Source organism: Marmota monax, unplaced genomic scaffold (genome assembly GCF_021218885.2).
Source record: "Marmota monax isolate L192 unplaced genomic scaffold, Marmota_monax_Labrador192_F-V1.1 WCK01_AAM20220418_F8-fsc00006, whole genome shotgun sequence".
Lineage (NCBI taxonomy): Eukaryota > Metazoa > Chordata > Mammalia > Rodentia > Sciuridae > Marmota > Marmota monax.
The window spans coordinates 29994628-30022050 of record NW_026693712.1 but is presented as its reverse complement, the minus strand read 5'-3'; the positions used below and the strand labels follow the sequence as shown (position 1 = coordinate 30022050).

General features: G+C 34.2%; 1 protein-coding gene across 8 annotated transcripts in view; it reads left to right on the top strand.

The window, feature by feature from the left end:
* The window catches only part of Pam (peptidylglycine alpha-amidating monooxygenase), a 310405-nt gene that overhangs the window by 153214 nt on the left and 129768 nt on the right, over positions 1–27423 (top strand). For all 8 annotated transcript variants that reach the window (XM_046459990.2, XM_046459989.2, XM_046459988.2 and 5 more), the window contains exons 4-5: positions 6220–6277; positions 18230–18317. In XM_046459990.2, coding sequence (XP_046315946.1) covers positions 6220–6277; positions 18230–18317 — 146 coding nt within the window. The remainder of the gene's footprint in view (positions 1–6219; positions 6278–18229; positions 18318–27423) is intronic.

The following is a 27423-nucleotide window of genomic DNA, read 5'->3' as shown; positions in this document are numbered from 1 at the left end:
TTTCATTTCATCAATTCCGAGGTTATTTGTTTAAATGCAAATAAGTAACTTATCTTTTTTTTAGTTTCAGTGTTTTGAGGTTTTTTGTTTTAATGCAAATAAGTTACTTATCTTTTTTAGTTTCGGTTTTTTATCTTTTTTAAAATATATATGACAGCAGAATGCATTACAATTCTTATTACACATATAGAGCACAATTTTTCATATCTCTGGTTGTATACAAAGTATATTCACACCAATTCATGTCTTCATATGTGTACTTTGGATAATAATGATCATCACATTCCACCATTGTTAATTACCCCATGCCTACACCCTTCCCCTCCCACCCCTCTGCCCTATCTAGAGTTCCTCTATTCCTCCCATGCTCCCTCTCCCTATCCCACTATGAATCAGCCTCCTTATATCAAAGAAAACACTCGGCATTTGGTTTTTGGGATTGGCTAACTTCACTTAACATTATCTTTTCTAACTCCATACATTTACCTGCAAATGGCATGATTTTATTCTCTTTTATTGCTGAGTAATATTCCATTGTGTATATATGCCACAATTTTTTAATCCATTCATCTATCGAAGGGCATCTAGGTTGGTTCCACAGTTTAGCTGTTGTGAATTGTGCTGCTATAAACATTGATGTGGCTGTGTCCCTGTAGTTTGCTGTTTTTAATTCCTTTGGGTGTAGACTGAGGAGAGAGATAGCTGGGTCAAATAGGGGTTCCATTCCCAATTAACCAAGAAATCTCCATACTGCTTTCCATATTGGCTGCACCAGTTTGCAGTCCCACCAGCAGTGTATGAGTGTACCTTTTTCAGTTTTTCATCCTTAAAACTATTTAATAACCTACCTCACTGAATTATTTTGAGAATAAATAAGATGGAATTTTTTTTTAATAAAGTGAGCCTCAATGAATGTGTTCCTCTTAGCAAGGTGTTGTATGCTAAGTTCTGATTAGTGTACTTCAATTATTTCAATTTTTTAACTAGTGTTGGGTGGTTGAGGTTATAGAGTCAAAGTACTTTAAAATGGGGCTCTTGGTGTTCATCATGTGAAAAAGAAAAATCCAGCTGGTTGCTTGGTCATATCAGTGATGTAATGATTTTATTACCTGAGGAACTATATGTGTGTGTGTGTGTGTGTGTGTGTGAGAGAGAGAGAGAGAGAGAGAGAGAGAGAGAGAGAGAATGTATATGTATATATATATATATATGTATATTATTTGTTATTTTTAGGTATACATGACAGTAGAGTGTATTTTGATATATTATACTTACATGGAACATAACATTCTAATTAGGATCCCATTCTTGTGGGTGTACATGATGAGGAGTTTCACTGGCTCTTTATTTATGTATGCACATAGGAACGTTCTGTTGAGGAACTGTATTTTTCAACTTCTATTGATATTGTTGCATTCAGAGTCTGTTTTAAAAAAACCAACATTGCTTGATCGCAGGATTTGTGACAGTTAACCACATGGATACACATTATTATACAATTAAATTTTTAACATAACTGCTGCTTATAGATAGCATAGAATTTAAATTTAAAGTAATCATCAATTCTTGTTGATCTACTATAGAAATTAACCTGTACTGATAAAATAATATTTTATAATCATCTGAATAATCTTTCTTTCCCTATGCTTTAATGTGCTCATAATAATTTGGCAAAGGCTACTGTCTGATTCATACACCAAAAAAATATATGTCTTATTTTCAAAAGGTCTTCACTTGCCTATGATGAATTGAGAAAGTTCGATTTTATTTAAATATAGTCTCTTGGTGAGAAAAATAAAGCATCGACATTTTAAAACCAGAGTGCCAGGCATGATAGTGCAAGTTTGTAATCCCAGCAGCTTGGGAAGCTGATTCAGGAGAATCACAAGTTCAAAGCCAGCCTCAGTAAAAAGCCAGAAACTAAGCAACTTAGTGAGACCCTGTCTCTAAATAAAATACAAAACAGGGCTGGGAATGTGGCTCAGTGGTTGAGTGCCCTGAGTTTTTTAATCCCTGATAACCACCACCCCCACAAATAAAAAAGACTAACCAGAATCACAATTTAAATAAAGTAAATTTGACAATAAGAAAATTACAAGAAATATATTTCATTATCTCTCAAGGTCTTGAAGGCACAAACTTGAAGGCTTTTAATCCCAACTCCAGCACTAACTACCTGGACAGCTTTATGTAAAGTATCTATACAGTAATCTTTCTGTGAGTCAGTTTTCATTTCTGTTAACAACAACAACAACCAAAAAAAATGGTATAATACCTATAAGAATCAAATAAAGTAACATTAAAAAAATAAAAAGTACTTACTCATATTCCTCCAGCCTGAGGAGGACAGAGGTTGTAAGAGTCATCTTTAAGGCTTGGCTTTTCCGTTTGAATTGTGCAAATGACCAGTGGTTTACCTTTTTTACATAGATGTTAAGCTCTCAACTTAATTCCAGAAACCAACTCATGATAGCAAAATATTCCAGAACAGAATCACACATGTCTTGTACAGTTGCAGAGAAAAGAATAAATTACTTTTTGATATTCTCTGTTCTATTGAACTGTGGTCTTCAGAGCCTTCAGCTAAAGGCACATTATTGATTCAATGCAGAGTGTATTTTTAAATGTACTCATATTTAGAAGAAAAAGTTTTGCATTCTCTTTTTCCAACAGAATTTAATCTTTATTCTAAAATATGGAGCATAAAACTAAAATATTAAGTCAGAGTGTAATGGTGCATTGTACACCTTCTAAGGAAAACTTTGCTGTTCCAAAAGAATTGTGTAGGACAGTGCAATTTTAAACAGGTCTCTCTCTCTCTCATTTCCTTTTTTTTTTTTTTCCAACTGACTTCAATAGCTCAGGAAAGAAACAGTTGGAATCTGAACAATTTTTCATTACTGAGGAAGTTATAAGCCAAGAATATAAATTGATAAAAGAAAGACATTCCCAATTTATTCTATCATTTTAAATTGAGCAACTAATAGTAACAGCAAGAGTTACAATATAAATCTGATCATTTATGAGTATAAATAGCAGTTTTCTTTGTTATGTGTATTATATGTTATCATTGTGCTTAGTCTTATGGGTTGGGGTTTTTTGTTTGTTTTTTGTTTTGTTTATTTTTAGATCGGTGCTGGGAATGAAACCATGGCCTCAAGCATGCTAGGCAAGGGCTTTCCCACTGAGCTACACCCCAGCCATGTTATTGTTTTTATTAAAAGAACCAACTGACTGAATTTGACTTATCTACTTTACATGTATAACTTGCCTATTCCTAAAAAAGCTTTCAATGGTTTATAATAAAATCAAAGAGTAAAATCAAAAACTGTTAGTTCAAATGAAAAAGAACTTTGGTTTCATTTACATCTTATCACATTTTGATCCTTTTCTGTTATAAATAGACGCTTAGCTACTTTGTTTACTTTTGTTTTTATATTTGTTTTAAAGTCATCTGTTCAGTGCTTTGAATGACCTGTAATACATTAGTCAGATGGTCTGTGTTCAGATCCCAGCTGGTATACTTATTATTATCAAAGACAAATAAACCTGACCCTAGTGAAAGTGGTAAGAATGGATTTTTATTCAGTAGTGACAGTTGAAATAGGGAGGAATATCCATTGTGTACTTAACTTTGCCACAACAGAAGGAAAGAGACCTTTTAAAGATTAGGTTATGCTGAGGGAAACGTGCTGGGAGTGTGAAAGGGGCTGGCATATGTGACTTTGAATTTGTTAATTGCCTCTTATTCCGAGGAGAAACAAACTTTACAACAGGAAGTAGTAGTGTAGGTTAGAGCAAGGGACAGGGAGCTGAGCATTTATCTCCTTGAATACTTGAAGAAGGTTTTGAGTAATAGAAGCTTTATATCTCAGAGTGACAGAGAAAGGACTTATAGTTGCATGCCTTCTAAAATAGCTGCTTTAATAGGGGACTAAGGAGCCTATGCCTGTGTATCATGTTTTCACTGGAACAAACATATTTTTTTAAAAAAATATATATATATTTTTAGTTGTAGATGGACCCAATACTTTATATGTATGTATGTATGTATATATATGTATATATATATATATATATATATATATATATATTATTTATTTATATGTGGTCCTGAGCATTGAACCCAGTGCTTCACATGTGCTAGGCAAATGTTCTACCACTGAGCCACAACCCCAGCCCTAAAACAAACAAATTTTTTCTGGCAGCATTCAACTTTCTCAGTCATCCAAGTGATGCAGACTTGAGCTGTTAGAAAATTTGCCAGTGTTTGCTCAAGTCTCTTAATTAATGTGTATGGGGAGAGAAACAGACAAAATGATTTGAACTGGGAGTCTGAAACTCTGAAAGCCAATATTGCTACTTCGTGGAGAAGGGGGCTCAGCAAAACAGAATTAGCTCTGAAAAGATACTTCCAAAGAGACAGTCGATTATTAGAATCTTTGTAAAGATTCTTTGTATGTAACCTTGATTTGCCACACTTTCCTTGTCCGTAGAATGGGTAAAACAGTATCCATGTAGTAGGTATGTGTTTTGAGGATTAGAGTTAGTACATGTAAAGTGCTTAAATAGTGCCTGCACCTCGTAACTTCTCAGTAAATGTTTTGTTATTTTATTATTATCTTAAAAATGAAGTTTATAGTATCTACCACATTTGATTAATTTAGTTATCAAATGGCATGCAAGGAAAACATTGAAAATCACATCTTACTTATAATAAGCATATTGGCTAGAAATAGCAATAGTAGCAGCAGCAGCTAAAGGAACCACGAAATGTCTTTTGGTTTTAAATTACTCATTGCTCATGATGGTAAGATACAAAAGAATCTTTAGCTTATTATTTTTATTTTATAGCAGAGTAGGCATATTTTGGAACACTATTAATCAATAGACTGGAAATATATTTATCAGTAATTGCATTCAAGATTATAAGATCCCCAATACATTTTCTACAGCCTATATGTGACTTAACCTCTTATTGTGCAACCTTCAATGCTTTTCAGAATATTTCCTCATAGAGAAAATAAGATTCAATCTAAATAATTGTAAAGACTTTTAGAAATTAACTCTTTCCCCAATTGAGAAAAATAACACAGTGCATAACACGTACAAAAATTGCAACACTGAATTGTATCTGAATTATAACACTGATGTTGTATCAAATGTCAAGATATTGGACATTATTTGAACCTGTTTGCTTCCCAACACAAAACTAAAAATGAGGTTAAATTTACAATTTTTAGTTGCTAAAATTTTAGAAGCTTTATATCATGATCTTTATCCATGTTGGTGGAGGCTGTTGATTACAGCTCTGCATGTAATAATAATCTATGATGAATTTTTAAATGAGTACAGCCTATCTTTGCATTGGGAATATGGTCAATCATAGCACATACTTTGCAGTGTTTGAACTTCCTTTAAGGAATTGGAGTGCATAGATCCTCAAAAATTCATTGTCCTTAAATTGAAATTGTCACTAAATTTTTTTTTCCTTCCTTTCTGTTTTTAGAGACAGTGTCTCACTTTGTTGTTCAGGCTGACCTTGAATCCCTGGGCTCATACCTTCTACACCCTCAGCCTCTCCAGTAGTTGGTGTGCACCACCACACCCTGCTTATTGAAAATTCTTGATGTTAATATATTTGTGGAAAAATGACCAGTTAGATGGAAGGCCAATAACTGGTAAAGAAGGAAAAATTTGAATTAATATTGATTTCTCCAATATACTCCATACAACTTTTAAATTAAAGGAGAACAACTAAATGCAATATTATATTTAAGACCAACTTTTATTCATTGTATTTCCTAATATTTGGGACATTTGTAAAGTGATTCAGGAAATTGAAGGACTTTAATTTTGCAAATAGCAAAGATGTTCAAAACTAACTCTCACCATTTTCAAATAAAATACAATAAACCGTTCCACATATTATATATAGGAATCTTATATGTTGCCTTTTAACTGTGACAATACTCATGATACTTAGCTTTATAAATAGGCTCTAAAATTGTTTAGGAAAGAATCTTAGAAAAATGTTTAAGGTATCTACATTCTAAATTTAGCCCTTCTAATAATCTGCCATCTCTCCCCAAGAAGTCAGCCTCACCTGCCAGGACCAGTATGACTTTTCCAGTCATAAAGGTCATGCATTTAGCAGTTATTATTTCTTTCTTATTAGCAGAGTTTAATTTGAATTTTGTATCTTTCTTTCTTTAATAGTCTGATACATACTTCTGCATGTCAATGCGTTTGCCCGTGGATGAGGAAGCCTTCGTGAGTAAGTATTAATTGGATGGTGTGTGCGGGCGGGGGGTGGCAGTTGCAGAGAGAACAGCTATTTGAAATCAGTGGAAGGTTCTCTTTGATGGTTATGAGCATATTAATCTTTTACTGTCAAGTTCTAAAATGCATTTATCATGCTTAATGTAGAAACAAACTAGAGACAGCCACTGAAAGACAAGATTACAAACTGTATCTGGAGAGATTCATGAGTAATAGTAGTTAAGGAGTTGCATGCAGATGTCAATGGTCACCAATACCATGTGGTCCCATATGGTATAGTATTGGCTTTCTGTCTGTGGCTGAATGCTTAATTCCACCCCACTCGACAGACTGTATATTTATTTACCTGCTGGTTCATGCTATAAATTGACTGCACTTAGAATCATCATTGGGGAATGTTAATATTTTACTTGTCAGAAAAGTAGGTAGATACAAAGGAATGGAAGGAGAGACAGCAAATAAAAAGGAAAGAAGGAAGGAGGAATGAAGAAAGAAGGAACATCCATCCTGTTGTTTATATTATAGAGAAAGAAGACTCTTAAATGACAGGTCCTTCCCCAGTGGAGCCTTTAAATCAGATAGGAAAAGTGACAAAGCACCATCTGTTTCCATCTAGGTTGTTTTAATTTAATCATCCCTATGACAGACTTTTAACTGTTTGGAGGAGAGGGATGATTGGAAAATTATTCAAGAATATTTTTTTTTCCACTTTACTTTTCTGTTTTGAGATGTTGATTTTGAAAAGTGATGGTAATGAGAGTTGTATTCTGGTCCCTTGAAACTAATCTTCAAGTGGGCTGAAATGGCTATTATGTGAGTTGTAAAATGTCTACCACATAGCCTTGGGGCAGTCTGAGGATGAATTTTCATGAGGTATTCCCCACAGGAATGGACATAATAGACCTGCAAAACCAGCACAACATGCATTTATTTTTCCATCATACTTTGGTGGCAATCACAACAAAACATACAACTCATAACAATAAAATCGCCTCACTAATTAATCCCTAAGAATGAAAGTCACACCACGAGAAGTTGAACATTATCTGACTATGGTTTTGTATAGTATTTGGACATTACCAAGGAAAAAGTTAGGAAGGACAGTGCTCCCAGGTCCTGAATTGAATAACTTTAAAGATAATAATTTAAGTTTCTAATTATAGTTCTTTGAGTAACCCCAAATGGGATTTAGAATTTTTATTTATAATTAAATATTAACAGTAAAGCTTTTTAAAATTTCATATCCACATGTTTGACAGCCTGGGAGAAAATAATATTTACTCATAAATGGAATTTTATATGGATTTCTTTTCTACTATATTTCTTTGTTCAAGGTCAGCGGTATTCTTAATTCCTACCATTTCATACTTGCTTTGAAGAGGAGGCTGCCTTACATACCTGAATAAATATGGCAGTCATGTGTCACAGTAATATTACAGTTCTCACATTGACAGTTACTTGCTTGTTTCTGGGGATTGAAGGTAGTATATGACTCCAGGGCTAGTGCCTCTAAGGGCTATAAATATATATCCTGGAATGTGTTATTGCTCTCCTAAAAGAAATGTGTTTACTTTTCCATAGTTTAAAATTGTAAAGTACAAGTGAATATATCCAAACAAAATATTCATAGGAAACACACAAGGGCTGTATTAGAACCAGGGTGCTAGATGTTTCTTCATTTTCTTAAGTAACTCTTCTAAATGATCTTCTAAGGTTAGTAATTGTTTTCAGTATTTCTTCCTTTCTTTATTGTTGAAAGAATTGCTTGAATGCTAAAGATTGAGCTACCTGTGCAAAATGGATTGTTTGGTGTGAGTCCTTTAATGTACTACCTCCATGGCATTTGCCACAGAAATCTAGAGGTAGCCAAATTAAAACTAGAGAATTGAAAACCAAAGAGAAACATCAAGCAGTCATTTATATTAAGAAATGAGAAAGGGAAAGGGGCTTGGCTATATAGGTTATATGTTGGGAAGGGATTATACCTAAGTTTCCAAACTCTTACAGTGGAAGTTTTGGTTGTGGGATAACCAGGGCTCTGCCACTTCAAGAGTGGGTCAGACTAGACAGTGGCAGGGAGACATGAAGCTTTAGCCTTTTGTGGCTTATCCCAAATTCCAAATCTCCGAATGCCTTGTCATAAGATTAGATAAATGCCTCGTTATAAGATTAGGTTAGAAATGAAGCATTGTGAAGACCCTTAATATTTTATTCATTTTTTAAAAAATAGCAGCTCTATTTGTCCATTCTTAAGACAATTTTGTAGCTTCTGCTTTCATTATCTGGCCTTTTTAACTTTTGAATACCAAAAGGAAATATGACACAGGATATGATGGAGACCCACTAATGGCTTTTTTTTTTTTTTTTTTTTTTGGCCCTGGGGATAGAACCCAGGGACACTTAACCACTGAATCACATCCCCAGACCTTTTTTTAAATTTTGAGGCAGGGTCTTACTATGTTGCTTAGAGCCTTGCTAGGTTACTGAGCCTGCCCTTGAACTTGGGATCCTCTTCCTCAGCCTCCCCAGGCACTGGGATTACAGACATGCACCACCACACCAGGTGGTGAACTTGAGATCCTCCTGACATTGGAATTATAGGCATTTACCACTGTGCCTGGCTGTTTGGCCATTTTTTAATATGGTGTTTCAAATAGTAGGAAGTTTACTCTTTTACTTCAAATTATATTCTTGTTTTAGTATAAGGAATGGTTATTTAAAAAAAAAAGAAATCACTTATTAATTTTCTCAGCAAATAAAATTTTTGTGTGTGCCATTTTTGTAGATAATGGGAATGTGAAGTATGATAAATACTTAGGAAATCAGAGCTTAGCAGAATCCCAGAAGACAATAACACAAATGTAAAAACATATAAAAAGGACTTTCTCCTTGAATTTTTCAAATTTCTGTAGAACACACAAAAAGAGAACAATTTAGATAGCTAATTATGACTAAGACCAACATTCTTGATAGTGTTAAAAGTCAGAATATCATTTGAGTAATCCACGATTTTGGCTTTATGTTTGTGTATCAAAGTTATGTAAATGGTTTTCAATAAACATCTTCTTAATATTGAGAAAATACCATGATGGTATATATGTGTATATGTGTATATATATGTGTATATGCTACATATGTAACAAATGTACATGTAAGCATATACTATGATGGGTTTATATATCTGTATTAAATATTAATTAAAGTAGGCATTTGGGGATATAGTTTAATGAAAATGATTTTTTAATAGTTTGAACAAAATCATAGCTTTTCCTATGCATTGCTTTTGTTTACTGTTTTAAAAAGAAATCACAGAATTGGAATTGGTAAAGGTTGGATAAAATCTGCATTTGACCACTGAACTGTGTTGCTGTCTAAAAGGTGTTTTATGGACACTCAGAGGAATTGGCTCTGACAGCAGCCCACTCAGCCAAGAAATTTGACTGTCATCTTCATCCACTTGCTTTCCCTCACATGGGCGACCAGTAAATAAATGTGTCTTTTCCTTAGTGAATGATGGTAGATCCCTATCTATCAAATTGCACTATACAAATGAGATAGTTGCCATTGAATTCAGAAATAGATGAAATTAATCTAATGATTCATTGTTTTTCATTTTCTTAGGCTTTCTCTCTTAGTATGTAGAACAATTTCCATTACAGAATTGCAGTTAGGTTTGAGTATTTCCAAATGTGACCTTTCTTAAACACATTATATATTCAAGTGACAATGGGATACTTTGAAAACTGCAGTAATGGTCTAATTTTAAACATCTTGTGAGTCACTGTAAAGACCAAGGTCTATCAGGGAACATTGTTTATATCCACATTTTATAGCTTTGATAGCAGCTATTAGAAGGGTGTATATTTGTGCGTGCACATGGGTATGTGTGTTGCAACACACATATACATGTGTGAGCACCCATCACCTGAGCTGATTGAGTATCCTTTCCTTTCTCATTACTAGAATTTTCTCCAACATGAATAACAAATAGTTTTCTGTGACTCATATTACCATTGAGAACCTTCTAGCAGGCACCATAGGTAATTTTTTCTGGTTTCTTAGTGAAAGCTGCTTGGAAAGAATTATTATAGATGATGTAAATATGATACTTAATACCAGAGGTTTCTGATGAGTAGATAAACACAATTTCCTTGGTCATACTCATGAAGGAGAAGTTGTTGCTATATTCCTTTTGTCAGACACTCAGTTTGTCTTGAATGCCCTCAAACATTTGGTCATCCACATACCCACATGACAACCCCTAATGACTCCCAAACTTTTCTCAGGTAATAAAAAATGGTGAGAAAAGGAGTAGGAACCATTTTGTTATATTTTATAAGCTAAGAGAAGGAATTTCCTCAATTAGATACATCTGGTAGTCACAAAACTTGTTGACATAGCTGTTTTAATGCAATGATTAAGTATCACCTACCTAGTAAAATGGCCAATTCAGAAAGCCCAGGTTTGAATCAAATTTGATATGTAGATGTCCATCAGTGGAGAGAATTATGATATTTTGAGCTCTGTCACCTTTCTGCTACCAAATAGTTAACTGAGAATCCTTTCCCTTCTCCTTCCTAGTATACTTCCTTCTGAAGTATCCATTTCTGTTATTTCAGAAAGAGCTGGTGTTAAGCTCTGAAGAGATCATGGTAAACTGATCTGGTCAGAGAATGCCACAGGGGAGATTGGCAAGCTTTGATCAGGACCTGGGAAGATGGTTTATATGTTACATAGAGGAACATATAAACATAGGGACCAATAGTATGAACACAAAGGAACACATGGGGCACAAAGATACAAGAAAGCATCATATAGTGGCTAAAAGAGGAAGCTCTGAGCCAGACGACTCTGCATTCAAATCCCAACCTCACTTACTAGATACATAACCAGGGACAAGTCTCTTCTCAAGGATCATGTGTTTGTAAGGAAAAGGGACCAGACTCCGGGTCTTTGTAAGAAGTAAATAGGTGCCTGGCAGTAAATGTTAGCAGATATGATTCTTATGTAAGTAGGAATGCCATATGAAAGTGAAGAGGTGAATATAAGGGTGCTGTCATATTGGAAGTGAGGTGAGCTCAGAGACTGGTATGATATTATATAAGAAGTAGGATTTGGATTTGATTCTGTAGGCAATTAATAAAGGACTATTATAGGAATTACATTACAAAAATAGGGCTTAGTGATGCTTATCCTCTTTTATTTTGTGTGGTTTGGCTGATAGTCTCTTTATTGATTTTTAAGTTAGTTCTGGTATATACTAACATAAAGTTCAATTTTAAAAGCCTGTCACCTAGAAGTTTTGTTCCTAGTGTTGAACTCCTTTACTCAGGCATAAGGATTATTTCATTTTAAATTTAGTTCAATAGATAGACTTGCTCAGGTGTCTTATTTCTTGGTTAATTTGATAACAGCAGCTGAAAGTCCCCACAAACTACATTAAGGATTCTTTATGAATTGTACACCATTGACCTTGCTAGCAAGAGTTAATGACACTTTCTCTAGTAAGCTTTCTGATTAAAAATGTTCAAGCAAAAGGTCTTTGCTGAAGTGTAGATTTGCTTTATGGTTATGCGGGAGGCTAGCAGATGATATAATATGCCATTGCTGCAGCTTTTTAACATTGCTGGCAAATGGACTGTGGTCCTCTGGGCTTCACATTTATCTGTATCTTCTTGGCCCAACTGAAATATTGTGAACATTATGGTTGATCATATCCTACACTTAAGTTACATTTTAGAGCATTACTATCTTCAGTTCCTTTGAACACTTTTTGAGGTATAAAGTTTATTTTTAGAAAATAAAAAAAAGCTTAAGGATATAGTATTAAGATTTGGGAGCCTGTAAATTTTTTTAAATCATGCTATTTCTTTTTATGTTATTGTTTCTTAAACCTTACACCTACCAGTTCTCCCTGTTGAATGTAGCTTAAAAATGCTAGCAACATTAGGAAACTCTTTTTTGCAGATGTAAACATAATAACCAAAGTTTCATTTGTATGTCTGCTTCAGACCTCAATCCTAAAAGGATTATATAATGTAGTAGATTCCCAGTGATCTCTTTTAATAAAACAATTCTAAAATGCCAATTAATTTTTATCTTCAAAAACTTTTTATTATTTATTTTGTGCTATACATTTAAAAGAGCAATATAATACCAAGTTAACTATGATTTCTTAACTGAAGTCTAAGTATGCTCACACAATAGGATATATCCAGCCATTGAAACTGTTGACTACAGTTAGAATCACCTATTACTCACCTCTGACTTATGAGGATTTGATTAAGATATTGATGGGGGATGGGAAGGGACTGATCCAGTATTAACCCTGGGCACTTTATTTTTAACAAACTCCATAGGTAATTCCAGTGCACAGCATAGGTTAAAAAATACTGTTGAAGAAAATTATTTAACAATTTATATAATAAATTAAACACTATGTATAATGATTCCACTGGGAGGAAAGAAAAAGTTAATAATGATTATCTCTAATGCACATATAAGCAACAGTTCTAGAATGGAGATCCAAATGTGAGTTTGTTCATTAGGTTAATATCCATGGTCTACAATATCCCTCCATTATATATCATTAACTAAAAAGGGTGTTGAAGCCATGCCCACTGGTAATTTAGGATTGACGATGTGTGCATGGGTATCTCCACCATTGCTGGTTCCTGCCCTGGGCTGTGTACGTTTGTCACAGGCCTTCCATATCCTGAGAATGGCAGAAAAGGTGATATTTGACATGTACAGCTGGATATCTCCTTGGGCAAGAAAAATTGAAAGTCAAGTGCTAAATGAAACTCTCTCCTAAGTCACATTATTAGAGAATTTTGTGGCCCTGGTTGTAGTCTGATGTTAGCTAAGAGAGGCAATAAATTCTTAGAACAAATTTTGCTTAGAACTCCAGAAAATATACCTAGTTATCTCTCTGCTCAATACATATATTGAAAGTCTTTCATTTCAGATGACGCTACCTTAGAGAAATCCTCCAACCTCTGCACTTTCGGTGCATCATATTTCCTTTAATTATCGTCCAAGTCACTATTTCTGAAGTTTGGGGCCTTGAAAGATATTTGGTTCCCAGGACTTACCTATAGAATTTGCTCTGATAGAACACATCAGGTGATCTGAACTGCTGACACCCGTTGAGACTGAAGTACCATTTCCAGTTAAGCAGCTGTCATCTCTGTATTGAGTTGGAAAAGGTGGTGGCACTTTTAATCTTACGGGATATAATATTCCCTCACATTCGCACAAGGCTGCATTTTGAGCTGTTTATCACCATCCCAAAGCTGCCTTTGTTTATTCTGCCTGTCAGAATTGCACACTTAAATGCAGTTGTTTTCATTATTGTTCTCTAGCTCTCTTCCCTTTGAATCCTTTAATTTTTTTTTATTTTTTATTTTTTTGGTATTTGATGGGAGAAAAAGAAGGAATCTCTTTTAAGATGTGATTTAATTTTTTTATACTGTTTTGCATTGTGTTGAAATCTCCTACATAGTCATAAGTGTGTCTTGTGCTCAGTAGACTTTATTCTTATTTTTAAGGAATGGGGTCTTATTATTATTTCTGTAATAAGTAGGAATGGAGCAAATCCAGGAAGAGAACCTGTCAGACTAATCTTCCTCCACCTGGCCCATTCCCACCACAGGCAGCAGGCCTTTCAATGAAATTATCTAAGTACTGCATTATTTTAAGGCATCTTCTGTTTGTTTTATACTTATTTTTGATATGCCTTTTTTTTTTTACTGGGGGTAATTTTTACTTCAATTTTCAATAAATTATACATTAAGCTTAATTATATAAATACTGATTAACTTTTTGCTTAGGATATGAACAAAGGTGGTAAGTTGCATGTTTCACCTTGTACCAATCTATCAATTAAATTATTTCTTGAGTGTCTGGAGGAATTTGTGAGTCAGTTTGAATAAAGTTTCAAGAGAGGGAACTGAACAATTTTTTTTATTGCTGCTTAAAGACATAGATTTTTTTTTCTTTTTAGACATGGGAATTAAACGTAGTTAATAAGAGTTCAATATGAAACAAATGATACTTAAAGATTATGTCAGAATGAGAAAAAAATGTGGTTAGAGAATTTGTTTTTGAGTAATTAAGATTTACTTTTTACTTCACAGAAGACAGTCAGATCTTTTTCAATAAACAAAAGGCCAGGAAAACTCTTTTCTTTCCAATAAAAAGCCTCAGAGATTGCATGTTGTTGTCTTTATGATCTGTTCCTCTTCCCACAGATTCTTACTTGAATCTTTTGCTTATTAATAATTTTATAAAGTTACTGATGGCTCACCCTTTTTCCAAAGAGGTTATTTTGCCTTGTTTCAAAGAAGCATGCACAAAGAATTAACATTTTTAAAAAGTCATTGATGTCTTCTAAATGAATCACAACAATTCAAGGCTTTCCCTATTGCTCTGCCCTGAGCCTTCCCTCTGGTTTTATTCATCTTGAGTGCATTTGTCCAACTTCACAGATTCTGGGTTTAATCCCTGAGTGATTCCCAAATAGATAGTTCTCTGACCTCTTTCTTGAAGAAGACATAGGATTCCAACTCAGCTGGAATTTCCACCTGAGTTTGTAGCTAATGCCTAAAACCCATGTTGTTTTGCATCTAACAGTCTAATCTTGGAATAAACTACACTTGACCCTGTTAATTTGTGACCAAAATTCCAAGGATGATTCTCTGATAGGAAGTCTGTCCACCTCTAATAAAATAATCGCAAGGCTGGAGATCATGTAATCATCCACATGAGTTATGAAAAAGCAGAGGAATCAGCCTCTTTCCATTGTTTGACAACCCCTCGTAGGTTAGTGGAGCGATAATATTTAAAAAGAATGTAAGCATGGTGGCACTCACCTGTAATCCCAGTAACTCAGGAGGCTGAAGCAGGAGGGTTGCAAGTTCGAGACTAACCTCAGCAACCTAGCAAGGCCCTAAGGCCTTAGTGAGACCCTGTCTCAAAACTTTAAAAAGTGGCTGAGAATGTGGCTCAATGGTTAAGTGACTCTGAGTTTAATCCCTGGTACCAAAGCAAAAAGAGAGAAAGAAAAGAGAAGAGAAGAGGGGAAGGGAAGGGAGGAGAAGAAAAGGGAGGAGAGGGGAGGAGAGGGGAGATGAGAAGAAAAGAAAGAAAGGATACAGTCAAATGAAAAATTAGTAGATGTCCATAGGGTGATTAAGCAATTTGACAAAATTGAATATAAAATTACAAATCTGTTATCTACCAAAATAAATTTAAGGTGAATAAATAATAAATAACTTCCAGGTCCTTCTGCCTTAGGGATTTTTAAATTTTACTTCTGCTGGGAGGATTCTGGAAGTGAGGAAAGAATTCCTGCACTAATGCTGAGAGTGGTCTGTGAAGTGAAATCCCTTTTTCTTCTTTCTGTTTTTCTTGCTAACAAACTTCGGTTTAGTATCAATATGATTTTCTATGAGTTGTGAAGTGTTGCAATTTCCAGTTGATTCTTTCCTTCCAAGGTATCTTCGATTTCATAGTTCTACTGTATTCTTTGGTGATAGAAAACAATATTCTCTTTTTATACATTATTTTTTAAAAATTTTTCCACAATTTTTATTGGCACATTATAGTTATACATAATGGTGGAATTTGTTGTTACATATTTTTATGTGTACACAATATAATGATATGATGGCCAATATCACTCCACAATACTTCTTTTGTTGATAGACTTTTTCTGTGATATAGCTTAAGTTATATTGTCTATTTTCCAACATTCTCTCTTTCCTGTTATTTTTTTAATGGTGGCATGAAAACCTCAAATTTTGGTTTTTAGACTGTAAGTTCTTATTTTCAGTGCAATCAATACACATCTTTTTATTTCCTCTGAAAGTTGTCAGTCAAGGTAGCCCATAGTAAGGCCCCTCTGTTTTCTGATAGCCACCCATTGCAAGTGGTGGGGCCACAGTTTGATAAAGAACACTTCTTTATTTGATAAACACTCATGTCTCAGCTGCATATTTTAACAACAAATGATGTTTTACTAAATTATGAAATCAACCCAGACAGGTGCCCACACAGCTATTTTGATTTGTGAAACAGACCAAAATAGTTAATAGACGCAGTTTTGTACACACTTGAGACTTGAGGTCATTTACCTCAAAAAAAAAAAAAAAAAACCTAGCATTTTTTTTTTTAACTGAACTTTATTTTTATTGTTACAGCTTTATGGTTATACATAGTAGTTGGGTTCATCCTGACAAACTCATACATGCATGGAAATTGATTTCAGTTCATGATCCCCACTCTTCCCTCCCATTCTTCCTCCTCCCCCTCTCCCTTTCTCCTTCCTCTATTCCACTAGCATTCCTTTCGCTCATCTATTAATTCGTATTTGTTCCTTATGTAATCTTATCCTTTTCTCCCTCTTTCCTTTATTTTACTTTAGCTTCCACATATGAGAAAATATTCAACCTTTGAGTTTCTGAGTGTGGCTAATTTCACTTAGCATGATATTTTCCAGTTTCATCAATTTACTGGCAAGTGCCACAATTTCATTCTTTTAATGGCTGAGTAGAACTCCACTGTGTATACATACAACAATTTTTAATCCACTCATCTATTGACTGGCACCTGTCTGGGTTGATTTCATAATTTAGCTATTTTGAATTGTGCTGATATAAACATTGATGTGGCTGTGGCACTGTAGTATGCTGATTTTAGATCTTTGAGGAAAGTACCCAGAAGTGGGATAGCTGGGTCATATGGTGGTTCCATCACTCAGTTTTTGAGGATCCTCCAAATTGCTTTCCAGAGTGGTTGTACTACTTTGCAGTCCCACTGACAAAGTGTTCCTTTATATATTGTTATTTGTATTCTTGATCATTGCCATCTGACTGGAGTAAGATGAAATTTTAGTGTAGTTTTCATTAGCATTTCACTGATTGCTAGAGATATTGAACATTTTTTTCCATGTATTTATTGGTCTTTGCTTTTTTTTTTTTTCATTGAGAGATTTCTGTTTAGTTATTTTGACCATTTGTTGATTAGTTGTCTTTTGGTGTTAAGTTTTTTTAGTTCTTTGTATATTCTGGATATCACACTAGCATTTTTATAAGTAAAGGCAACTCATAAACTTCTACCACATGCTGGCAGCATTTTATATCAGAACAAAAAGGGATTGTGCTAAACCCCTACCAGGAGTGGGTAGGGGTACTGACCTATATAATAACATAATTTTTGAAATATTTCTCTGTTTTACTTCTGCACTAGTTTTTGCTTATAAAACTTATCTTACAACCACTATTATCAGGAGAAAAAGAGAAATGTCACTGTGTAAGTTTCAATATCCTTTTAACAAGTGCCCTGAACTCACCTAGGACTTAATTTCACATTTTCTATGTATTTGTGTAGATATATTTTTCACTTCTATTTTTCTTTCCTGATAAATCGTATTTCCACATACATCCCAGTGACTACTATTGTCATTTTTAGGTAATAAACTTATGTTATAAATGTTTTTGCTCACGCTTTGACTGCTCACTGTGATTTCCATTTCACTGAACTGCTGTGGAGTGTGCTCTGGTCCTTAGCACTCTGCTGAAACCTGGAGAGAAATGTAGTATGGATTTCTATAGGCTATAGCTTTCATTTTATACCCACATAATACTTTCACTACTTTAAAGGGGGTTTTCCATTAAGAAGTATGTGTATGTGTAGTATTTAATCTACTGATTATTGTTTTCTCTTTTTACGGTATCAGAGTGTACTGTCCTACTAAATAAAATTATTAAGTCAAGCTTATCTTAAAGAAAAAGATAATTTATAGAACCAGGGTATTCTATCATTAGAACATAGAACCATCGTTATTATACAGGTATTCAGTGTTCCAAGACATAGTCTCTTGTGATATTGTGGGTAGAAGTACAACTTGAATTCACATTCATGTATTTTTTTTTTTTAATAACAGTTGACTTCAAACCTCGGGCCAGCATGGATACTGTCCATCATATGTTACTTTTTGGATGTAACATGCCTTCCTCCACTGGAAGTTACTGGTAAGGATATTGCACTCACAATACAGAAAGGTAGAAAATGTGTGGATTTTATAAGTACCAAGCATATTTGTGCAAGTATTTTACAACTGATTAATAGGTAGAATTTTTTTCACAAAAAAAAAACATTGTTCATTGGCATTATGTAGCTATTATGGTTTATAACAGTTACTGAGCTCACTATGGAGCATATGTATTAGTCTTTGTCACTGACTTAATAAATAATTTTCTATTGTTATATATATGTGCAGATGCAGAAGGCTTGAGAAGAAAGCCTAAAATTTTATAATATTGATACTATGATGTTAGTTGTTTTAAAGTTCATGATTTCACCCAAAGAACATGGTAATTCTGTTCATTCAGTTCTCTTTTGACCCTGACACTGCAAGGTGATTTGACATACCATTTCATCCTAACATCTCTGCAAAGCATGTATAATTATCCTCACTTTACAGAGAAGAAGGCTCAAGCTCTGAGAAATTTAGTAACTTGCTCAGCGTAACACAGCTAGCTGGTTGTTACAGACAAGGACTGAACCTTAATTTTTTTTGGTTCCAAATCCAAAATTATTTCCATTTTATCACATTGACTCTTGTTTATTCAAATAATTATTGCAGTTTTAGAAATTATTTTAATCACTCTGGTGAGTTTAAATTGCATGTCATGAACAATTAGTAAACCTCTATTGGATGCATGCCAAGGGCCAGAATGGTAGTAGATACCATGGGAGATTCTAAATTAGATATGTTTTTACACCCAGAAATTTACACCATAATTATGGCTTGAGATCTTCCCTTTCTTTCTTTTCTTCTTTTCTTTTTTTTTCCTTGAAGATCAGTGAACTCTGAAAAAAAGACAATGTTCTTAAACATCATATTTTTTCCTGATATTCAGAATCACTGTTACATATTTAACAGTCCAGAATGACAGGAGTACTTTGCCTTGCACTGAGAAGGGATCAGTTTTGATGTCCTGTCTCTACATAATCATATAGACTGATAGACCTTTCACTGTGCATCCTAATATTCATTCGTCTGCTGCAAGGCATGCAGCAACAGCTTTCTAGTCATTTTTATAATAAACAATTGTAATATGTATTTGAAACTATTAAAAATACAGGGTAATTAGTGGAAATCTCTATGGACCAAGTACCATCAAAGCATTTGTTAATAGGCTTAAGTTATTTGATGAAAGGGGCATATCACATAGGATCCAAACTCATGTAACTCGGTTTATGTAAAATTGGACTCTGCAAATCACAGTTAATATCCTTTGATATCAACATTCCAGTCTTTGCTCTTCAGTAAATTTTTGTAAATAAAATTCTAGGATTAAAAGATTATTCTGTGACAGCCTTTTCTGAATCATATTCAGAAAATCATATCCTTTGGCTTCATGCTTTAAAAATATTCTTCTGAAATTAGCAATATTTACCTTTGGATTAGAATTATTGAAAATTGCCGGAAAGGGTGTAAGCTTTTAAAATCTCTTTTAGCTTCATCTCCATGGAAATGCTAACTAACTATTATGGATCTAATGGTTGAGAAAAAATACATTAAATTTGGACTAATTCATTGTTTTCATGTTAAAGGAATATCGAAACAAGAACATTATTTTGATACTTTAAAAATATTTATTAATATAGTTAAATATACTATTTTGGAATTATGTCTATAAAATATATTGACCAAAAGACTTCTAAGTATCAAAAATATAAAGAAAGAGAAGAATCAAAGAAAATATATATGAAAGTGAAAACAGAAATTGTTAATGTATTTGCTATATATGATTTTGCTAAAACTACAACTTGAAAGGCAACAGGGAAGAATGAGAGAGCAGTGAACTAACTGGCTGCATTTCCTGGGTAGAATATTTAGCCCATTTGTATCAGAGTTGGTTTCTTCATTTTAGCAAAAGCTTTATGCTAGATGACTTATAAAACTCTATTCTAAAATTCCATAATTCTCTGGGTATACACTGCATACTAATGCTGAGTCAGATATAGAAGAGTTATTACCAGCAGTGGTTGCTCACCTCAAGCAAGCAGAACACTGAGTTTTACAGTCAGTTGCATCATTGAGTAATTAGAATTCTTGATAACACTACAGCCATATCAATTTAAATAGAATGTACAGTATCTGCCTGCTAGCCCATACTACCATTTAATCTATAGATTTGTAATAATTGGCCTTATAACCATAAAGCAAGGACAATAATTGATGCTATTATTCATCTTCTTTAAACCAAGCCCAGAGCCTTCATTTAACATTCCAAAGTAGATGTGGGATCTGTTCAATATGCAAAGTAGGATAAATAAAACTGCACCAAAACTGCACTAAGTAAAACTGTTCTGGTGACTCTGGCTTTATAATTAAGTCTTATTTTCCATTTAAAGATGGTATAAGGGCTGGGGATGTGGCTCAAGCAGTAGTGCGCTTGCCTGGCATGCGTGGGGCGCTGGGTTCAATCCTCAGCACCACATAAAAATAAAATAAAGATGTTGTGTCCACCGAAAACTAAAAAATAAATATTAAAAAAGAATTCTCTCTTTCATTCTCTCTCTCTCTCTCTCTCTCTCTCTCTCTCTCTCTCTCTCTCTCTCTCTCTCTTTAAAAAAAAATAAAGATGGTATACAATGTTTATCCCTCAGTTATCCCTCAATATTTGGTAAAATCCATCCCCCACTTAAAGAATAAGAGCTCACAGTATATTTAATGAGCTGAACTTTTAGGTTGCTTCACCAGAACATCTTCACCTCCACCCTCAATGCCTCACAAGCTCAGCCCTGTAACACTCAGGTATTTTCCTATAGTTTGGCCTCCTTTTCTCTCACCTGAATTATAATACTAATTAACAAAAATCTATCGGTGTCAAGTGTCTTGTATTCTTTCCCTTAAATTCTTGAGTCATGAAATTTATCATACTCATTTTACAGTGGCAAATCTTTTCTTCAGTTGTTCCAGGATATAGACAGCATTTAAATGAAGACTCCCAAACCTTCACATGTATTTGGGCTATGGTACTTAGAATGACTTTTGATGCTTAAATATGTCAAGAATTCTTTCCCACTTCAGAGGAATCTTTGGGGAATACAAAGATATTTTAACAAAAGAAGAACACACTAATAAGATATTTTAACACCAAAATGAAAATGTCAAACTTGGATTTTTCTCTCGTCTGTATTTCTTAGGATATCCCCTCCCCACTCCCCAGTGCTTTTTTGCTTGAGTGTTCTGTTTTCATTGCCAGCAGATTGGAAAATAGGTATGTCTTTAATATAGAAAACGTTTTTTGCCTGAAATTATGAAGTTATAATTCATCCTGTGTCTTCAGGTAGCACTTTTAATATGAAGGCAAAGAGCTATTCTGATGATGTTTCACTGTTGTGCTGCCCTCCTTTGCTCTTTGTAATTGCCCCTTTCTACTGTTCATTAAAATATATTTACAGTTACATTAAGTTTACATGAAAATAGTAGACACAGCATGAAGCAGTTTTCATTATGAAGTCATTTTAATTTTAAAGTTTTTTTTTTTTTTCCTTCAACATGCATTCTGGTCTTTTGTGTCTCATTCCAAATTAGCAGCTCACACTGGTAATGTGTCTAGTTAATTATGTGCATGTGCATTTAAATTGCATACATTGATGTGAACCTTTTAATATACTGTAGGGTGGTCCCTTTATAGTTAGAGTGGGCCTGATGCTCAATTCCAAATTAACATACCTCTGGAGGATGCAAATAAGGACCAGCTGATTGAAAAGCAGCGGCTCTGCTGACCCATGTAAAGGAGGCAACAGAACCTGTCAGGTGTAAGCCTAATACCTTCTTTCTTAGGCTTTAAAGGAGGAGACATGTAGGGACCCATGGAGAGTAACAGCACCAAGAATTGAAACAAGTAGAGTGATAGCATGATGTGTTGGACTTTATTTGTACTTGCAGACTTAATTCAAAGCATAGCAATTTTAAGTTACCCAGATTTGTTAGCTGAATATGAGCCATGAATGAGCAGAAGCTCTTTGGGCTGTGTGTGTGTGTGTGTGTGTGTACTTACTTGCATGCACTGGGGAGAACCCCAAGACTGGATCCCAGAGCCTTTCATACACTAGGCAAGTGTTGTATCCTGAGCCATATCACCAAACCCTCTTTTGGGATTTTTTAGGGAAGGTAATGAAATGAAGGTGCTGAAAACTGGGCAATTTTTATTTTTATTTTTTTAAAGAGAGAGTGAGAGAGGAGAGAGAGAGAGAGAGCGAATTTTAATATTTATTTTTTAGTTTTTGGCGGACACAACATCTTTGTTTGTATGTGGTGCTGAGGATCGGACCCAGGCTGCACACATGCCAGGGGAGCGCGCTACCACTTGAGCCACATCCCCAGCCCGAAAACTGGGCAACTTAAATGTAAGAATTTATACTGATCACCACTAGAAAATAGAAATTTTTTAGTACATCTTGGAAATTGAAATATTGCATTTCTCTGTTCTTTGAGTACTTTATTTTGTTTTTGCTCTTTTTGTTAATGATGAATGGTTAGCCTCTGAGAGTTTCAAGTTTTGAAAATTATGATTTTTGTTCATATAAATTAGTTTGGCATCTGGGGTAACTTTGAGTGCTTTCTTTTTTCTAAATGTATGATCAAAGGCTTGTGAATTTTCTGGTGAGCACAGGATGTAGAGCTTAAAGCAACATTGTCAAACCTCAAGATTGTGTGTTCTAAATATGGGGAAACCTAGATACTGTTTCACAATATACTGACTACAGATAATTTATATACTATATATTCCAAAAAGGTAGAAGAAAGCATTTTCACCACAAAGAAATGATAAACATCTGAGAAATAAATATACTTAACTTGATTTAAACATTATACAATGCATATTGTATAGTGTAGTATTGAATAATATTGAACATTACATGTATCCCATAACATGATGTTTTTTGTATCAGTTAAAAATGAAAAACAAGGACTGACATATCCACAGGATTTTGGGAGAGTAAAAGTGTGAATCATTTAATGGAAAAAAAAAAAGAATGCAAACCAAAACCAAAAACACAGAGTGATATTCTCTCTCTCTCTCTCTCTCTCTCTCTATATATATATATATATATATATTTTTTTTTTTTTTTTTTTTGAGTGATTAAAGTGAGTGGGCTTCTTGTGTGTCTAGCCTTGTACTTGGTTATGATTGTGCATAGCTAAAATTATTTTTAGTTCTTGTAATTAATATTTGATTTAAAAACTATTTCTAATGACACTTTGACCAACTAATCTTTACAAATCAAAGATGGCTTCTACAGGTTGTTTGATGTTTTTTTAAAAGAAGAGTCCCAGCTGGTTAAATGAGGCCATATCCAGCTGTTCCAACTTGGAATCAGTCTAAAACTAAAGCAGTAGTGCTTTACCATCCTAGGAAGCTTTAGCTTAAATCCCTTTCAACTGCTTCTATTTATTAACCACCTGCTGTGTCTTTTTAAATGCCACTATCTCCACAGGGTTACAGATGCTGATGAGGAGAAAGAGAAAAGTAGCTAAAACATATAAATATATATAGAAAAAAAGCCTGTATATGAGACACCCTGCTTGGTTACTCATTTAAATGACTTTTTTCTTCCCCCTTAGTGATTTTATTTTCTAGATAAGGCTATGACTCCATTGCCTCCTTCATGATGGTAATGATTCATTGGTTGAGAAGGGAGAAAGGTATTTGCATATGCTGCCTTTATACTCCCTTTCCAGATCTCAGCTACTGTCATCCATACACTCTGTGTCAAGATACACAGTATCTTCTGCAGTCCTCATTGTTTCTTCTGCCATTTGAAACTTCCAAAGTTAAACATAAGTAAGGTCCTTCTCAGAATAAATAAAAATAACACAGTCTCCAAAACTGTACCATCTTTTGTTGTATACACTATAAAATGTATCTTTGAGTGCAGTAGCAAAGTTTGGTCATAAATTTCTACTCAGCTAAAATGAAGTGGTCCATTTCCTTATTCCACCTTATTATTGTAAGTTACATTATATTTCAGAATGGAATAGTAACAATGGATCAGTTCATTAAAATAAAGTTGGTATCTGCTTCTGACTTCTAGTCATCAATGATTATGTTTCTTATCTAAAAATTATTAGGTGTTTGGATTAGAGGATTTAATAGGAACTCCTTAGCAACTAACCAATTCTTAGTAGATTAATGTCAACTTTATAAAATAGAATGTCATGGTTGTCACCATTTTGACAGTTTCAATAGAAACAAACCATAATTTTGGGTGTTCTTCTTTCCTCGATAGACTAGCATCTGTGTTAAGTTCTTCTTTCCTCAGTGGACTAGTATCTGTGTTAAAAAGAGTAGCAATATCACAGTACAGTCATGTATTTAGTACAGAACCAGGACTTTGAAATCAGAACATCTTGGGTTCAGATCTCAGCCCTGTTTCTTGGTAGTTGTAATAAACATTAGCTGAATGGTTTAACTTGTATTGGTTGATTTCCTCACTTATAAAATGGGTCCAATTCTGCCTTATTGGACCATAATGAAGAATAAATCAGGTGGTGTAAAGTAATGTACTTGGTGAAGTGCCAGGCACAAAGAAGTGATAGCTGTGACAATTAGCTCAGTCTCTAATAGTTATAGTGTGTATTAACCAGCTCCTATGTGCCAAGCACTTTGGCAGGCACTGAGAATACTTGTCTTATAGCCTCTGCTCCTAGGGATTTTTCTTGCCTCTCTAATCTCATTGGGGAGAGGGAGTGTAGGGGGTAGTTCCTGTAGTGCTGTTTATCAGGCTAGTACTTCTTAATCACAGTTCTTATTTAACTTTCTAATGAGGTATCCTCTCATTACTTGGCTAATGCAGACCCATTGCCTTGAAGTGCATATGGTATTATCTGAATTGGGAAAAATATTCTGTGGGTTTATATAGCAGTCAGTGATATTTGGATACCTGACATATGCCAAATATAATTTGGGTAGGGCATTGTATTTGTGCCATTGATATTATGTTGTGTTTTTCAAAGAAACTTTCTAACTTGAGGGTAATTTTCCTGGTTGTGGTTCTGTTAGATACCTAAAATTGGAATTTGAGGCCATATAAACTTAACTTGAGGGTATGACAATTTTATTCACTTGTTTATTTGGCTAAAAGAAGCAATGAGTTACCCGTTTTGATTGTCCCTGAGTGACCTTGGATTTTAAATAGACTTTAACAGGTACAACCAGAGAGTACTTTAACTCACAGTCATGCTTTATTTGGATAATTCAAAATGACAGGGTAGCACTTTTTAGTACTTGGCACAGTCAGAAAATATTCATGCTATACAAATGGTTTCCCCGTGGATTAGAGGTGAAAGGGTTCTATAGGAAAGGTCCAAGAATCCAGAATTGTCTTATTTTCAAATGTTAATTCTTGTCATTTTTACTATGAATACTAAGGGAAATTGTGTGAACCTTTTCACAATTTAATTGGCTTAATCTAGAGGAGCCTTTAGGAGACAGTACTAGAATGATAAGAAAAAGAAATCTGGTGATGGGACTTGAAATTATAAGAGCCCTTGATCAAAGCTTACATTGCCTCCTAGCCTTAAAACTTTCTTACTGATAGATATCTAGTGAATTATCTTGTTATAATGTGTGCACATTTGGATATATAACAACAAATCCCACAATTATATATAATTTACAATGCACCAATAAAAATAGTCAAAAGAAGTTCTTTAAAAAGCTTTTTCTTACTAATAAAAATAGTAACAATCACCTCTTTTTGTAGAATTTTTTGTAAATCAAAATACTCAATACTGTCTCCTTTTGACAATTTTGTGTGGAGAAAATCTGATGCCATTTTCATTTAAAATGGAAATATTAAATGAAGAGGTCCAGGATTTTATCCAATTGCTCTTTGTTCTTTGCTGCTGGGTGGTTATCAGTTGTAGAATCCATTTCTTTTAGCCTCTTGTTTTCCTCTTTATTTAATCCTCTCATTCATTTAGTTTTAGAATTAGTTTCAATATCCCAGTATCCTCCAGTGAATCATTCTTTACTCCATCTTCAGTTTAATGAATCTAAAAATTAAAATTCAGAATTTTTTAAATGAAGCTAACATTTGCTTGTGGTGCCCTTCTTTATCAGAAAAAAAAAGAATAAAATAAGAAATCATTTTTTTCTTTGTGAATAAATCAGTGCAACATATGTCTTCAAATATTTGATTTTAGAATTAATTGCAAACACAAATTGCAACTTAGTTTAGATATATTACTAATCAAAGCTTATCCTCATATAATATCCTCTGCCTGTAAGTCAATGTCATGAATTGAGCCAGAAGGGAGTATGACAGCCAGAGCTATGAATTGCCGTTTGGCTGTGTAACCTTTGAAGTTACTTGAACTCTCTGAGCTTATTTAGTACCCGCCCCCTCTTTGCTGTGTTCATATCAGAGTGAATATAAGCTGCTTTGTGCAAAATACCAGGAAAATAATAATTCAAATATACTGGTGACTGTGCTTTAAATGTTTTTTTAAAAAAATATTTTTGTATCTGACAGTGCAGTACAATTTCATTCAGTTCAGTTCTTTAAGTGCCTGTGCACTAAAAGTTAAAAACTAACATAGAAGCAAACTTCACCCTACCTTTGCTGAAGATTTGCTAAATGCAAGGCAGGATTGCAGGTGCTGGGAGTGTAGGATGGAGGCTTGGCTCCAGACCTCAGAGAACTCACAACCTGGCTGGAGAGATAGGTAAGCAAGCTAATAGGTAGGACAAGTGCTGCAGGTAAGAAGAGTGGAGGGGTGGGGTCTGAGAATGATTCTCTAAGGAGCAAAACTAGAGCCAAATCTTGAAGAAGGTGAGTGCAAGTTTTTTAGGCAGAGAACTAGAATTGAATATTCCAGGCAAAAGGGAACAGCAGAGAAGACAGATTAGAAACCGGCAGCAACTTGGCATGAATCAGGGGGTTCTGTCTGGAGACATAACAAGGTCCCAGATCATAAAAAGCCTTGTGTGTTAGGCTTCAATGCTTGAATTTTGTTTTGACATTATTTGGGGGAAACATTTGAAAGATTTTGAGCCAGCAAATGACATAATCAAAAACATAGCTTAGAAACATTTACTAAAGCAGTTTTCT